The sequence below is a fragment of the Grampus griseus genome (assembly GCF_964374135.1).
Source record: "Grampus griseus genome assembly, chromosome: 11".
NCBI lineage: Eukaryota > Metazoa > Chordata > Mammalia > Artiodactyla > Delphinidae > Grampus > Grampus griseus.
The window spans coordinates 7,709,705-7,723,823 of record NC_139005.1 but is presented as its reverse complement, the minus strand read 5'-3'; the positions used below and the strand labels follow the sequence as shown (position 1 = coordinate 7,723,823).

The 14,119-nt window shown below is 37.6% G+C and overlaps 1 protein-coding gene across 1 annotated transcript; it reads right to left on the bottom strand.

Moving 5' to 3' along the window:
- Nucleotides 1-2,182: 2,182 nt before the first annotated feature.
- On the bottom strand, nucleotides 2,183-11,296 carry CLEC1B (C-type lectin domain family 1 member B). Its single transcript, XM_082665086.1, has 6 exons — nucleotides 11,185-11,296; nucleotides 10,471-10,569; nucleotides 8,939-9,052; nucleotides 8,625-8,776; nucleotides 6,302-6,408; nucleotides 2,183-4,434 (listed from the first exon to the last, which is right to left on the bottom strand). Exons 1-6 carry the CDS (start codon nucleotides 11,246-11,248, stop codon nucleotides 4,290-4,292), a joined length of 681 nt encoding a protein of 226 aa, XP_082521212.1. The 5' UTR covers nucleotides 11,249-11,296; the 3' UTR covers nucleotides 2,183-4,289.
- Between the last annotated feature and the right edge of the window lie 2,823 nt (nucleotides 11,297-14,119).

The following is a 14,119-nucleotide window of genomic DNA, read 5'->3' as shown; positions in this document are numbered from 1 at the left end:
ATAGGTAAGGGTCCACATGAGAAGCTGAGACAAATAACTCCTTTTGTAGTCAGGAGCAGATTAATGGAAGAACTGAAATTAGCTACCTTTTCACATCAGTGGGGAAATATGTTTGAGTTTAAGGAATAGAATAGATGCATCTTCATCCAGAAAGTAGAAGTTTAAGCCAAAGCATAACTTGGTAAAGAAGGAAGTGGGAAAGAAACTGAACTCAAAATGGCCAATAATAGAATAGGTTATTGCTCTGGTTTCTACAATGTAGCAGATGTTGAAGGTGATAGCACTGGATTACTGTTAAAATGAAAAGGCCAGAAGTGCAGAGAATGAGCTTACATTTGGTTTAGGATGTGAAGTGTGGGAATGACCCTGATGGCAAAGATACGAGGATAGCTCACATTGGGCCAACCAGCGTGGAAGGAGTTGTAGATCACTGTACATCCTTAAACAAGAAAACTGGGAAGGATTTCATCCCTCAAATTAATTTACACACTGTGTTATTTGGGGTGATGCAGTTGCTGTGACAAGGAAACCTCAAAATATCAGTCATTTAACACAAAGTTTATTTCTCGCTCACGTAACATTTTAGCTCCAGTAATACTGGTTAGTGGGCAGTTTTCCTCCAAATGCAACCCCGCTCCTTCTATTTTGTGGGTGGTTGGAATGTCATACTTCTAGCCAATGGAAAGAAAAGGAGAAGATGGCATATCCACATCTACTTCTTAAAAGCCGTAACCTTGAATTATCATGTATGACATTCACATCCACTAATAGTGCCCTGTTTGGATCTGCAGTTTGGTCCTGATAAGCCTAATTTTTGCCTGGCTAGCAAACTTTCTATAATAATTTCACTCTAGAAGGGAAGCATGAATTATCTAGTGGATAGAGGGCTGTTTCTGCCACATCCTGTGACTACAGCATTGGTATTGAGAAATTTGATACTTTAATCATCATTCGTATATTGGCCATTTGTCCTTACGGCCAAAAGTAGTGTCTCAGTAATTTACAGTCTGCAGATCCCAACAATCTGCAAAATTCTTTTTGGTCGCAGTGTCTCACTGGATCAACCATTGATCCCTGTAACAGAAGAAAACAAACGGCGCACTCAAGGGGGCATCTGAGGGCATTTAACAAAGACGGTTTTATAAAGATTGGGGAAGGATTAAGGAAACCAGAAAGGGGTTGTGAAATATGCATTGGGGAATGATTATCACACCCAGGCCTGAAGGGTTAAGGGGAGGGTAATTATTGGAACTTTGTGACCTATCTGAAAGGGCCATGGCCTAAGATACAGAACATGAAGTCTTTGCCAAACCAGGGTGTGGTAGGCGACAGCCAGTGGCATAAACACCCGGACCGTTCTCCCCTTTCACCCCCCTGATCACTGCTAGTACCTCCCAACAGAGGAATTAACTGGAAGCCAGAGGCCAAGTTTGCCCAGATATTGCTGTACCTTGGAGTTCTGCCTCCCAAGACATAGGATGGGGCCAAGAGGATCTCAAGAGGCAAATGGAGAAGATCCAGCAAATTCTCCAAATATGTCATATGATTTTTAAGTGACCTGAGATTCTGACAGAGAAAATAATGTGACTTAACTCCCTATCGCCTTTACATTGAAATGATTTCTATCGAGGTGAAGAAGAGGAAGAAACAACAAGCACAACAAATATGCATTAAGAGCAACGTCAGGAAGAATGCAGGAACCGAAATTCAGTGGTTGCCATTAATTTCCAGGGGCTCTCAAATTTTATCAGCACTAAATATAATGCTCAGAAAGGTCTAGGTCTCCCCAATATAGTATGCTCTCTGATAAATTTCTTTGGGGGAAACATTGGGCTCTCCCAACCAGAGATTAGTATGTTACTTGTATGATGTTTAATGTTTTTAATCATACTATCTTATTTATTGTTCATTATAGCACCGTTTCAAAGGCCTTTTACATGAATTATTTTGAATCTCAAAATAGCTCTGTGACATAGTTACTATTATTAGTATGTTGTAACAAAATTGCAAATTGAGGCATGGAGAAGTCAAACTATTTTCCCAAGTTCACTTCCCTGTGCTACTAAAGTCTATGCTATTCTGATTTTATGTATAAGATGCTTTTGATATGAGTATCAGAAAAAAAGAATCTTTGTAGGTACAGTTTGATTGGTTTACATTTTTTAATTGCACTTTTGCCATCCACTACAATATTATTCTTTAAAATTCAGTCATGAATAGTGATATAAAATGTATGCTTTTCCATTTGGGGGAGATAAAACACTAAATTTCAGAGCTATGGCTGAATTTTGGACAGTCTTCTGAATTATTAGTTCCAATTTGGTTTCTCTAAATAAACAAGTAAAAACAGGAAAATAATGGCATTATACCCCCAAAGCCAAGATCTCAACACATTTGAAGTGGAAGCAGAATCTATATACTATTTCTATTATTTTTCCTCAGTGCCCCCTCTTGCCACCCCTCCCCTGCCAAATCTGCTTGTTTATTGATAGTCTAAAACAAAATAGATTCAAGTGTCTTTGGGTGTCAGTGCACAAAGCTATAAAAGTTATACATATTCATTGAGTATTAATTATATGCTTGGTACTCTGCTCAATGCCTTACATAATTATATCAAATAATCCTCACAATTACTTTATGAGTAAGGTAATAATATTAAACCCATTTCATAGATGAAGAAACTGAGTTTTAAAGAGACTAACCAATTTACCAAAAGCCAGATAAGGAGTAAGTTCCAAAGTAACACTTCTCGAAATGTATTAAAGGATACTTGTATCAGAAGCAAGTCAGGGTGCTTATTAAAAACATAGGACTCTGTCTTCTCAGCCTTCCCACTGAGTACCGTAAGTATTTGTGTTTGAACATCTGCATGTTTTTTGGGGGGGGTTTTTTGTGGGTTTTTTTTTTTGCGGTACGCGGGCCTCTCACTGTTGTGGCCTCTCCCGTTGCAGAGCACAGGCTCCGGACGCGCAGGCTCGGCGGCCATGGCTCACGGGCCCAGCCGCTCCGCGGCATGTGGGATCTTCCCGGATCGGGGCACGAACCTGTGTCCCCTGCATCGGCAGGCGAACTCTCAACCACTGCGCCACCAGGGAAGCCCCTGAACATCTGCATGTTTTAACAAGCACCTCAGTTGAGATGTTTGAGAATCATGTTCATAAATTTTATTGCCACGAATTTAAGGAGAAAGAGTACCTTCGGGGAAGCTGTGAAAAGAAATGAAATTTTTGCCTATTATCCTGTTAAAGGGTGCCTCTCCACATATCTATAAATACTGCATGAGTTACTCAGCAAAAGCCAAACACAGAGCTGTCAGGAAAAGAACTATATAAAGCATTTTTGCTTGCTGTTCCACTAGCCTGTGCAACTTGTTAAAAAGCATTTACTCATTTTCAAACCCCATCAGTTTTCTTGCAAAGTTTATTTTCCTTCTCTTGGACAGAAAATTACTGCTCTTGAGTCTGACCATAGGGGGGCTTGGAATAGAAATTATATCTGTATAGTGTTTTACTGATTGCTGTGCTTCCTAATGAACTGTCTCACACAAAGAGAAGCAAATATTTTTCTGTTTCCTATGAACCAGGAGCTGTGCTTGCTGGCATAGAATAGAAAATAAGAAAGTCATGGGGTTTGCTTTCATGGAGTTTCTGATATAATTAATACTTTGAAGTTTTTATTTTAGGTTGTGGAACTGTGAGGTATATAAGACAGGTGTTATCCTATTTTAAATACTAGAAAATGGAAGTTAAGAGGCAACATGATTGAGCTATGGTTGTACTTGAGTGATCATGCCATCGAAATTATTCTAGTGACTCCAAGTTTAGTATACTTTCCACTACTTTATGCTGTCTTTCAAACTTAGATATTTTGCATAGTCTCAGACTTAGATATTTTACACAGCTTAAGTCATTTAAGCGCTAACCTTTCTTGTTTCAATGTAAAATGTATATGTTTATGTCTGAAGATGCAGTGAATCGTAGCATGTTGAGATAATTAGGAATGGAAGACAAGAAGAATGAAAATTAATGGAAATTAATTAATGGAACCATTGGGAAATAATCAGCTCATAGACTGGTTTCTGGATGTATAAAGAAGGCACTAAGTTATTCCTCAGTATAAAGGGTTATATAAAGAAGGAACTAAGTGGTGTTGGTAGGAAAGATAATGTAAAGATCACTCTAAGGGGAATAAGGGGAAAATAAGCAATTCTATGGCTAGTGATTCCTTCATCCAGATCTCTTATTGTACCATCGAGCACTTGTCTGTGACGTGCTGTGCATGTCTTTGCATTAAAGTAGTTGGTCCACCTTTGCCATGCCTGCCTTCCTTTCACACATTAAATAATGTTTGTTCTCACAGAAGGTAGGGTGAATTTTCCCATTATGAAAATAAGCACAATTCATATTTTCTGTTGCAGTTCCAGAAAGCTTGAACCTGTGAATGGAAAAGGTAGAATGAGTTCCTTTGAAAGCTAAATAAACAATCAACAATCAAACTCTGTGTATAGTATTTTGTTGCATAAAGTGGAGATAAGAAGTACGAGGCAAAAAATTAAAAAGCAACATTCAGATCATTGAGAAACTTCCAATCTCCTTGGGAGTATAAAGTATGTACATTTGAATAGCTCAGGAGCAATTTAATATGGCATAAGATTAAGCAGACGTGAACAGTAGGTACAGTAGGAGCCCAGAGGAAAAGATGGATGGGTATCTGAAATAATGAGAAAGGCTTTACCTTTTCCTCTTTTCACGGAAGATCATACTTTAGTTCTGCCTTGAAGGAAGGGTAGGATTTAGATAAACAGAGAGGAGCCCTGTAGGACAAGTAGCTGCACAGGTTGGAAATGAGCTCAAGGAAAAATAAGTTGATTAAAAATTTTTGAAATGAGGATTTATGTTATAGGGCAGCTGGATCCAAGACTGTATTGTAATTGCTTGTTATATTTCCTGCTACAGTGCTATGACAAGAGGACAAAGAATGTATATTTATTCATTCATTTGCAAATATCTATGGGATATCTACTATGAGCCAAAGTTGTTTTATGTGCTGATGATAGAGTGGTAAACAAAGACAAGGTCCTTTCTACTGGGGAACTTACATTATAATGAGAGAAAGTTGGTAAGAAGCCAACAAATAAGTAGAAAATTTCATAGAGTGTTAAGAGTCATGATGAAACAGACAGTGTGATATGATAGACTCAAGTGCATGTGGTGGAGGGAGGCTAGGTTAGTTTGGGTAATTAAAGCTGGTCTCATTGAGGAAGTGATGATTAAACAGACGTGAGTGACAAGGAGGAGTCCTTCATAGAGTTCTGGAGGCAGAGCTTTCTAGAAGGGAAGAGCAAGTGCAAAAAACCCAAGACCTCAAATCATGTTTGATTCATTGAAAGAACAGAGGGATCACCAGCGTGCCTGCACTATTGTGAATGAGGCAACAAATGATAAGAATAAAACCCAGGCCTATGAAGAAGCTTGCTTATACTCATAATATTCTTGACTCCTACCCATAGTAAATTCTTAATAAATATCTGTTGAATAAATTAATTAGAACTTTAAGTAATGATCAGATTGTATAAATTTTTAGTTATAAGTTTAAATTTTAACTGGAGAGACATTGCACAAGATTAACAAAAGGTGATTAGAGATTGGAAAACCATATTAAGTAACGCAATGTAATTGGTCCCTTTGCCTGGATTGTCTGTAGAAGGCTACAGACAAATGGCACGAGCTCAAACTGGGGCCGATTCTGGTCTGGTTCTTTCTAGCTGAGGTCTGGGGCCCCCTTTTGACATGAACATTAGAATCACCTTGTGACTGATAATGTGCCTGATTCTTGGATACCCCTAAGGTAACAGATGAGGTAAAATGATACTGAAAAGTCAAAAGAAGCCTCAAAGTAATCACTTTCAACCATAAAATAATGAGGATGATAATTTTGTTCTGAAAATATGTGAAGAGAATCAGATCAAGCTAACAAAACAAAATAAAACAAAACTACATACATAAAATGTTCCAGTGGTGAAGTTAAGGGTAGAAATGAATGGGAAAAAAGTATCAGGAATAGAGGTGGATTGCGACTTAGATAAAAAGCAGAGGAATGGGAGAGTAGGAAAGTAGAATCTTATTATAAGTGCTCTCTTGTTAGGATTATGGTGTAAGTGACTCAGCCAATGCTTATGTAACACACAGTAAAACACAGAGCCACCTCCCAACTTTTAAGTAACCTGTACTCAAGAGGGTAGAAGACCTCAGGACTCAAAATTCCTAGTTGTGCCTTGTATTCTGAGCATCCAATAACTTACAAATTTTTGGAGGGAACTGAGCCGTCTTCCCACATCCAGACGTCACTGGGTTTCTGGCGGGACAATCCAACCCAACGAATTAATCCAGTCCTGCTACTGATGTATTGCTATTGCAAACACAAGTAAATGTAATGGTCAGAGTGTTTCTACAGTTCTTGTAACGGCATAAAGGCAAAGCTTCATGATAAGACGCTGGACATAAAAAGTGGATTATATGTCAATATTAATACTAATTAATTAGATTTGATATTTAGAATTGTTCCAAGTTCACTTGTTTTTGCATAAAAATACTTGCAGGATACAGGGAAAACTGTAAGCAAGATAGATAATATTCTAATATCCCTATGTGTTTATCTTCCATCAATTGAAGGTTAGAATCCCAAATAAAGTATCAAATATGGCTCTTAAATGAAATAAGTGGTAAACAGCTAGAGAAGGAAAACGAAAAGAAATACATTGTTGATGAAACTTTATATTCCCTAGAATTAAGCTCTACTCGCTTTGGTTTCATTGCTTAGCTTGCCTACAGAATCTTGCATACAGGAATATTCATTTATTTTAGTTGACTGCGTAAAAGAGAGTTATACAATGTCTTTCTCAAAGGGATTTACAAATGACGTGCATCTACTTTTTCCTACTTTGAAATTATCACTATTTACTATACTATATACTATACTTGTTTATTTTGTTCTTTGCTTATTGCTCCAACTGGAATAAAGTTCCATGAATTTAGGAATTTTTGTAGGTTTTATTAACGCATAGGTTCAGGTCCTGGAATAGTTCCAGCACATATCTGTTGAATTAATGGATGAATAAATCAGTCAATCAATCTATCTATGGGTAACAGAATTAAAAAGAGGTCAAATGTTCACGTACTCGCACACCTCCCGGAAAAAACAAGTGAGGACACATTCTTGGCAAATAAAAAATGACTTGAGCATCTTGGCAGACATGTGAGACACAAAATGGCATTCCATAAGAGATGTTCTTAAAGCTTGATCTACCTGTCACCTTTCTGTTAATTTATGGTTTTTTTTTTTAAAGTACATCCATATTGTATATTTCACTATAGGACCTGACAGATACAGTCTACCTGAAATTTAACTGTTTTTTATTTCTCAAAAATTACATTACTTCCTCTTTTAGTTGTTCATCTCCAACCTGATATCAGCCTAGAGTAATAAGATTCAAGACTTGTTTAGTCTCCAATTAATCTCTTTGTAATAGAATTGAGATTTCAAAGCAGGTACTCTCTTATTTTGCCTGATTTGAAAGAAGTTAATTTATCTGAATATCTTCTCTATGAGTCTGAGCCACAAAAAAAGTATATGGTACAGCAAGTTAGAATAACAGGACACCCAAATGAGCGTGAACATCTCTGGGTTGATTTCCTCATGTCCGGTCCACTACTGGTTACTTCAGCTCTCAGTAAGGTACAAGTCAATTTTGCTGATTACCTATAGCAGTTCTGTAGAAAATGGCTTGCCTGAATATTTGAATTCTATTGAATTTCTGTCTGCATAGAGCCTGAATCCTGATCTTCTATTCCAATTTATATTTGCATTTATTTTAATATGCAAAAATGTGAATAATTACTATATTAGAAATTGTAGGATAAGTACAATAAATAATTTCTGCCTTTTAAAAAATATATGTTTTGACAAACTCTTATTGGGTAGAAGGGAGACTCCAAAGCTTGGTTCCTGGCTTGCCTCAGGATTTATGAAAAAGCAAAGCTACATTCAATAATATAGAGAGAGTGCAGTAGTGGATGTGAATGTACATTGCTTGAAAAGAGAGCTTTTGTTAGAAGCTGTCAAAAAGGGAAATATAGAAGAGGAGACATGTTTAATAAAAAATTTTCAACTGAAATCCTGTGTGTTGTGCAAATAAGATTGTGCCCCAAACTACATCTGGGAGGGCCTATGGAAAGATAGAGTTTGCCTCATGGTTCGTTCAAAGTGTCAACAATTTAGCAAAAACTGAGAAGGCATGTAATGTTGGGATAACACTGATATTTATATTTTCCAATCATATTGAGTTTCTTTATCCTTTCAGATCCTGTTTTGAATTAATAAACAGAGTTAAGGAAGCCAAGAAATTATCTTAACTCTTGTTGCAGAGGTAAGACCAGAACTCAAAGTTTCATTCGTTCTATTTCAGCATTTTCTACTCTCAAATGTAATTTTTACTGAGCTTAATAAGGTTCTGAGATTAGCACAAACTGCAAGACATAAAAATGTAAAAAAAAAAAAAGGCAAGTGTTTCATTTGAGATTTCTCTCCTTATGACTCCAAAATATTTGACATAGAAATATTCTTACCAGCGTGTCCTCCCTGGTGATCTTCAGAAGAGTAGCATTTACATCAGCACAATACTTCTTACTGTCTTTCCATGTCAAGTTGTGCCTGAAGAATCCATAGCAACTGTCTCCATAATATCTCCAGTTTATGTCACATGGGCTGCATTTATGGCCTTAAGGAGAATCCAAGCATAGGATCCCTTTCATTCTGAAAGGATGGGCTTACTTTTTCCTCATATTCAATGTTTCCTGAAGATCTCAAGATTCCTGACAGATAGCATCACAAAAATACTCCAGAGTTAGGGGAGATGAAGAGACTAGCAAATCATACTTACTTCCCTTTTGTCCTGATTGTTGTAGTAAATCTTGGCAGAACTTCCTTGCTAATTGTTTCAGAGTTCCTGAGAGATGTTCGTTCTCAGCTTGTAGGTACTTTTGCTGCGTGACAGCTAGATGTAAAAATTAGATCATAATTTGTAATTAGGATAATAAGGAGTGATGCAAAAAAAAAAAAAAGTCCTCTCAATGAACTTTACGTTCAGCAGAGTTGTCAATCTGTGAAGTGTTTACTAGATACATTATGAGTAAAAGAGTGCTGAAAGGGGATCAGGGTAAAGGGGTTATAAAGAAAACATTGTGCCAGGCAGAATGACAACCGAGAGTTCTCCAAAACAATAGGTGAACTATTTGAAGGAGATGACCACAAGTGAGAACATGCCGTAATCAAATCGCATGCCCAAAGCAGCTGTTTTGACCTTTCCTTGAACACAGATTTCTAAGCACATTTCACAGAGGTGAATGACCTCTGCTATTATGTTTTCTATGTAATGCCAGAATATCCATTCACTTAAAAAATACATATTGAGGGCTTCCCTGGTGGCGCCGTGGTTGAGAGTCCGCCTGCCGATGCAGGGGACGCGGGTTCGTGCCCCGGGCCGGGAAGATTCCCACATGCCGCGGAGCGGCTGGGCCCGTGAGCCATGGCCGCTGAGCCTGCGCGTCCGGAGCCTGTGCTCCGCAGCGGGAGGGGCCACAGCGGTGAGAGCCCCGCGTACCGCAAACTTAAAAAAAAAAAAAACATATTGAGGACTTCCCTGGTGGTCCACTGGTTAAGACTCCGTGATCACACTTCAGGGGGCACGGGTTCGATCCCTGGTTTGGGAACTAAGATCCTACATGCCCTGTGGCGTGGCAAAAACCAAAACAAAACAAAACAAAAAAGTATTGATTTGTTGTGCTCGAAGTACTGTGATATTCAGGTAAATCAAAGTAGTGGATGAAAAGTTCTAAAATATCTTATGAAAAAATAAACAAGTATCTGAACAAGCAACAATTATACAAATGATAATGTGACGTTGGAGGGCTTTTAGATGTATAGGAAGAAAAAATATTTATCAATTAGGTGGGATATGAATTGTCTCAGTGGAAGTAAATACATTCATCTTAAAAAATGGGAAGGAGGACATTTTAGGAAGCGGGGACAGAATCAGCAAAATCTCAGGCAGGGGGACATAGGATTTATTTGTGAAACAGAAAACTCCACGTTGGCTGGATTTTAAGATGCACAGAATAGGGAGGAAAAAAAGAAAGTTTCAAAAAGTAGTGTGGATCTATACTGAGGAAGATCTTAAAGACCAGCTTAAAATTGTTAAACAATCATTTTTAATTAATGTTAAAAACCTAAAAGGAATTTTAATCAAAAGGTAGAGTTCAGAGCTCTCCTTTATCGAGAATATCCTGGCAGCTATGTATAGGATAATTGCAGTAGCGACGAATAGATAGTGACGGTTAAGCTTCACGGCATACACCAGGACACTTACGTATTGCCTTCCTCAGATCAAGTCATTGGCACTAAGTCAATACTTACACATAATCCCCAGAGCCACCAGCCCAGCAGCTATCCCCATGCTCAAGATCAGCAGAATCAAAGCCATCACACGCCACAAAGAGGAGGAAGCAGGGTCACCTGTGGACATACAATAAAGATGTTAGGTGGCAGGCAGTATGGCATCGTTTTGGGGGACAGCTTCACCCCCATCCCCTGCCCTCTCAGGATTATCCAAGTGATATAAACAGCTTCTCGGGCCCATCTTGCCTTTGCTCCCTTGGTAATCACCAGCAGTAAACACAACCCACTCCATCCCCACTCCCACCGGACTTCTCTCTGAGTCAAAATGTAACTAGCAGCTAAGGTCTTCTGTGTTTGTGTTTGTTTTATTTTGTGCTCACTCCTCTAAATAATGGTGTTTATAAGCCACAACTGTGGAATCACACCCACTTGCTGACATCTTAGAAAGTGGAGTTTTCAAACATTTTCTCCTCTTATCCCTTAGATTTCTATTCCCTCCAGCATTTAAACCTATAAGCCTTAATGTAATGTGCCCTGCTTGTATCATTTGTTGTTTATATTCTAAATAACATATGTAGCCCATGTACATACCACTCAAATGATGTAGGGAAAGAAGGTCATTCAGGAAAATAAAACAACACTACGTATGCTATCACTAGTAGAAAAAAGGAAACTAGGGTGGATCCCTTTCAACAGTTAATTTCCAAATTGCTGCCTCTTGGGCATTCTTACCTGAAGTGAGAGCTGGTTTTTGAGTTTTAATATTTAAGGTGACGTATCCATCTTCATCCTGCATGGCTTCCCTTGGAATGAAAGTGAACTCAGCATTCAATGACTTTGCAAAATGTAGTGTCCACCCTTATGATTTCAATGTCTACCCGTCTGTGACCCTCCTCTCTCTGGTAAGGTGGAGACATATGAGTTGGGGCACATGATTTTTTGTTTTTTGTTTCTTTCCAGGAAGCCCTTTAATAGCTGCTCAGATATACATGGACCTTGAGCACCAAAACACAAAAATAATAACTTGTGGTAAACGAGTAGATATGGCATTTGTTTCCTGTTTCCTTAACTTCCACTCTGACGGTTCCATCGTGTATATCCTTTCAAAGAACAGAAGTTCATGCTTCATCGTAACCTTGGCAGAGTCTAAATCATGTTGTTTAAATGAACTTATTTCTGATGAAAACTCATGGATAACACATCAACAGATATAGAGTCTATCTCATTGTGGTGTAAGAGTCTAATATAATTTGATCTAAGATGAGCTATATTAGATGTTTCATGGTCTTGTGTTAGAAGGTCTAATTATGACCTAAAATTCATCCAAATTCTTGCATGTTTTGCAAATCAAAGGGTTTTTTTTTTAGAGTAATTCATCCATCCATTTATTTGATTGCATTAAGTTGAAAAACTGAACAAGCTGATATTTTAAGTAATGAGTCAAGGATATTCAAATTATATTATACTCTTTAGTCCCTGCAAATCAAAGTTTTAAAAAAGTTGAGAACTCCACATGAGGCAGGATTTATATGGCTTACGTTTAGGCATCAAAGGAAAACAATCTAATAAAGTGAAATAATACAAAGTTAATGTCTTGATGTATTGCCTTTCAGTAATGTTTTCACTTTAAAGTAAATTTCCAGGAATGGCTTTTGGATCTTTGATAACTTTAACCATAAGCTGAGTGTCTTGTGGCTGGATCTATGCTTCATAAAAGTATATTTGCCTTTATTTGTATCCATCAAGCGTGACTTTGTGGTGTTAGAAATATGCTGGGTAAGTACAGAGGCTGTCAGGGTCAAAGGAGGTCCTGATAACATGAGTCTTAATTCTGCTTCCTCTCTCCACCTACCCCATAAATACAAGCTGAGTTACTCAGCAAAAATTAAGCAGAGAACTGCAGGAGAAAACGATAGATACAACACAGTTTTCTTTTCTCTTTTCCGAAATCCAGAGGCTCTTCCAGCTATCTCTCAATCACCCTATAAGGCCTATCATTGACATTTTATTTCTACTTGCGTATTTTATCGCTCCCTCTTTTCTCGGCTCAGGAAAATATAGCTGAAGAAGTCTTTATTCCAAATACCCTGATGAGTTTGAATTTGGAATAAAAACCTCTGTTTAATATTGTAGAGGTTGAGTGTTACATAAGTTATCCCTTTTATTTTAAAGCAAATATCTCATTAATTTAATTATGTGTCAGACACTGAAATTAATAGCAAGTATTCATGGAGAAGTCATGGCACTAGTCCTTATGGAGCACGGAGTCTTAGACTTTAGGTACTTAACCTTTGCCTCTTAGTATTTAGAACAACTTTCCACTCCACCCCACCCCAGGCCACATTTTTGTCCCTCTTTCTTGTTTCACTCTTTTCCATTGCATATATGTGAGGGTGTGTGTGTGTGTGTGTGTGTGTGTGTGTGTGTACATATATATATATATAACATTTTTGTCATGTATACTCACAGGAATGTATTTTATGGCTCTGAAACAGTGACTGACATACAGTTACCACCCAGTAGAAATTTGGTGAAGGAATGAATGAATGAGTATATGTAAAATGGGCACTTATTGGAATATTACACATGCAGAAAGCAATTTAGGGAATCTTGGGAATTTTCTATGATCATGCTTTTTGCAAGAAGCCTCACCATCTACTCAGTTTCCAAGTTCCTTCCACTGTACTATGACGTCTTTCAAATTTAGGTATTATCCAGACTCCGTTTTCTATATTTATAGCCGAAGAACCAGTAAAAGACACTAGGATCACAATGACAAGGTATAGATACAAAAACAAAGGAAATTAGTGAAATGCATAGCATGGTGGATAAGACTGATCAATATATAATGATGGCTAGAGGACGTGTAAAAAAGAAAGACAAAAAGAAAATGATGTTGACTAGTATGAGTGTTATAATAATGTCTCTAAACTGAAAAAAATATAAAGGACGTCAACATTTTGCAGTTAGCGATATCTTTTTATAGACCTTTTACTGTACATCACCTTTAAGCTAACCCATTTATCAGTGATATCCTGGTCCCTCTCTCAGTTCTCTGAATTCAAATTGTTGGTTCACTTCTGACTTTCTAGCCTTCTACACACATATCAAATACTGTTTGTCTTTGGGAAAGGCTAGAATTTCCTGTCATGGAAATAATGCTTAATTAATATTTTCTCTTTCATTTTCAGAAAGCTTAAAGCTGTGGACTGAAAAGTGGAATGAGCTTTATTAAAAGTGAATAAACTAAATGTATAACTTTCAGACAACAACTGTGGCAGAGCTTTTGGTTACAAAAGAGTAGATAAAATGAAGGCGAAAATTGTGTTAGACCACATTCACAACACTGAGACGTTTATCATGCATGTGCATACAAAATCCCTGTAAGTAAGAAAGTCAAATAATATTCAAATGGAATAGATAAGACTTAAGATTTGACAGAAAGGCGAAGATTGCATAAGAAGAGAGAGGAAAGGGGAATATTTATCGGGGGGGCACACATCTGAAACAAAGTTAGGGAAGTTGGAATGAGTATGCTGTGATCAAGGAACGTGAACTGATCAAGCATATTTGAACTGAGTATTCACATCACAGTATATTGGGATACAAGGTGTCCTATTAAAATCACTGTAAAACTTACAGTTCAGGGACAATTAACCAATCAGTT

What these genes read in the sequence shown, in the direction of transcription:
- CLEC1B (XM_082665086.1), bottom strand. Translation starts at nt 11,248, where the DNA reads ATGCAGGATGAAGATGGATACGTCACCTTAAATATTAAAACTCAAAAA. An exon ending in AAAACCAGCTCTCACTTCAG is followed by an intron (nt 10,570 to 11,184) that starts GTAAGAATGCCC and finishes GTATGTCCACAG; the next exon opens with GTGACCCTGCTTCCTCCTCT. An exon ending in TCACCAGGGAGGACACGCTG is followed by an intron (nt 6,409 to 8,624) that starts GTAAGAATATTT and finishes TGTTTGCAATAG; the next exon opens with CAATACATCAGTAGCAGGAC.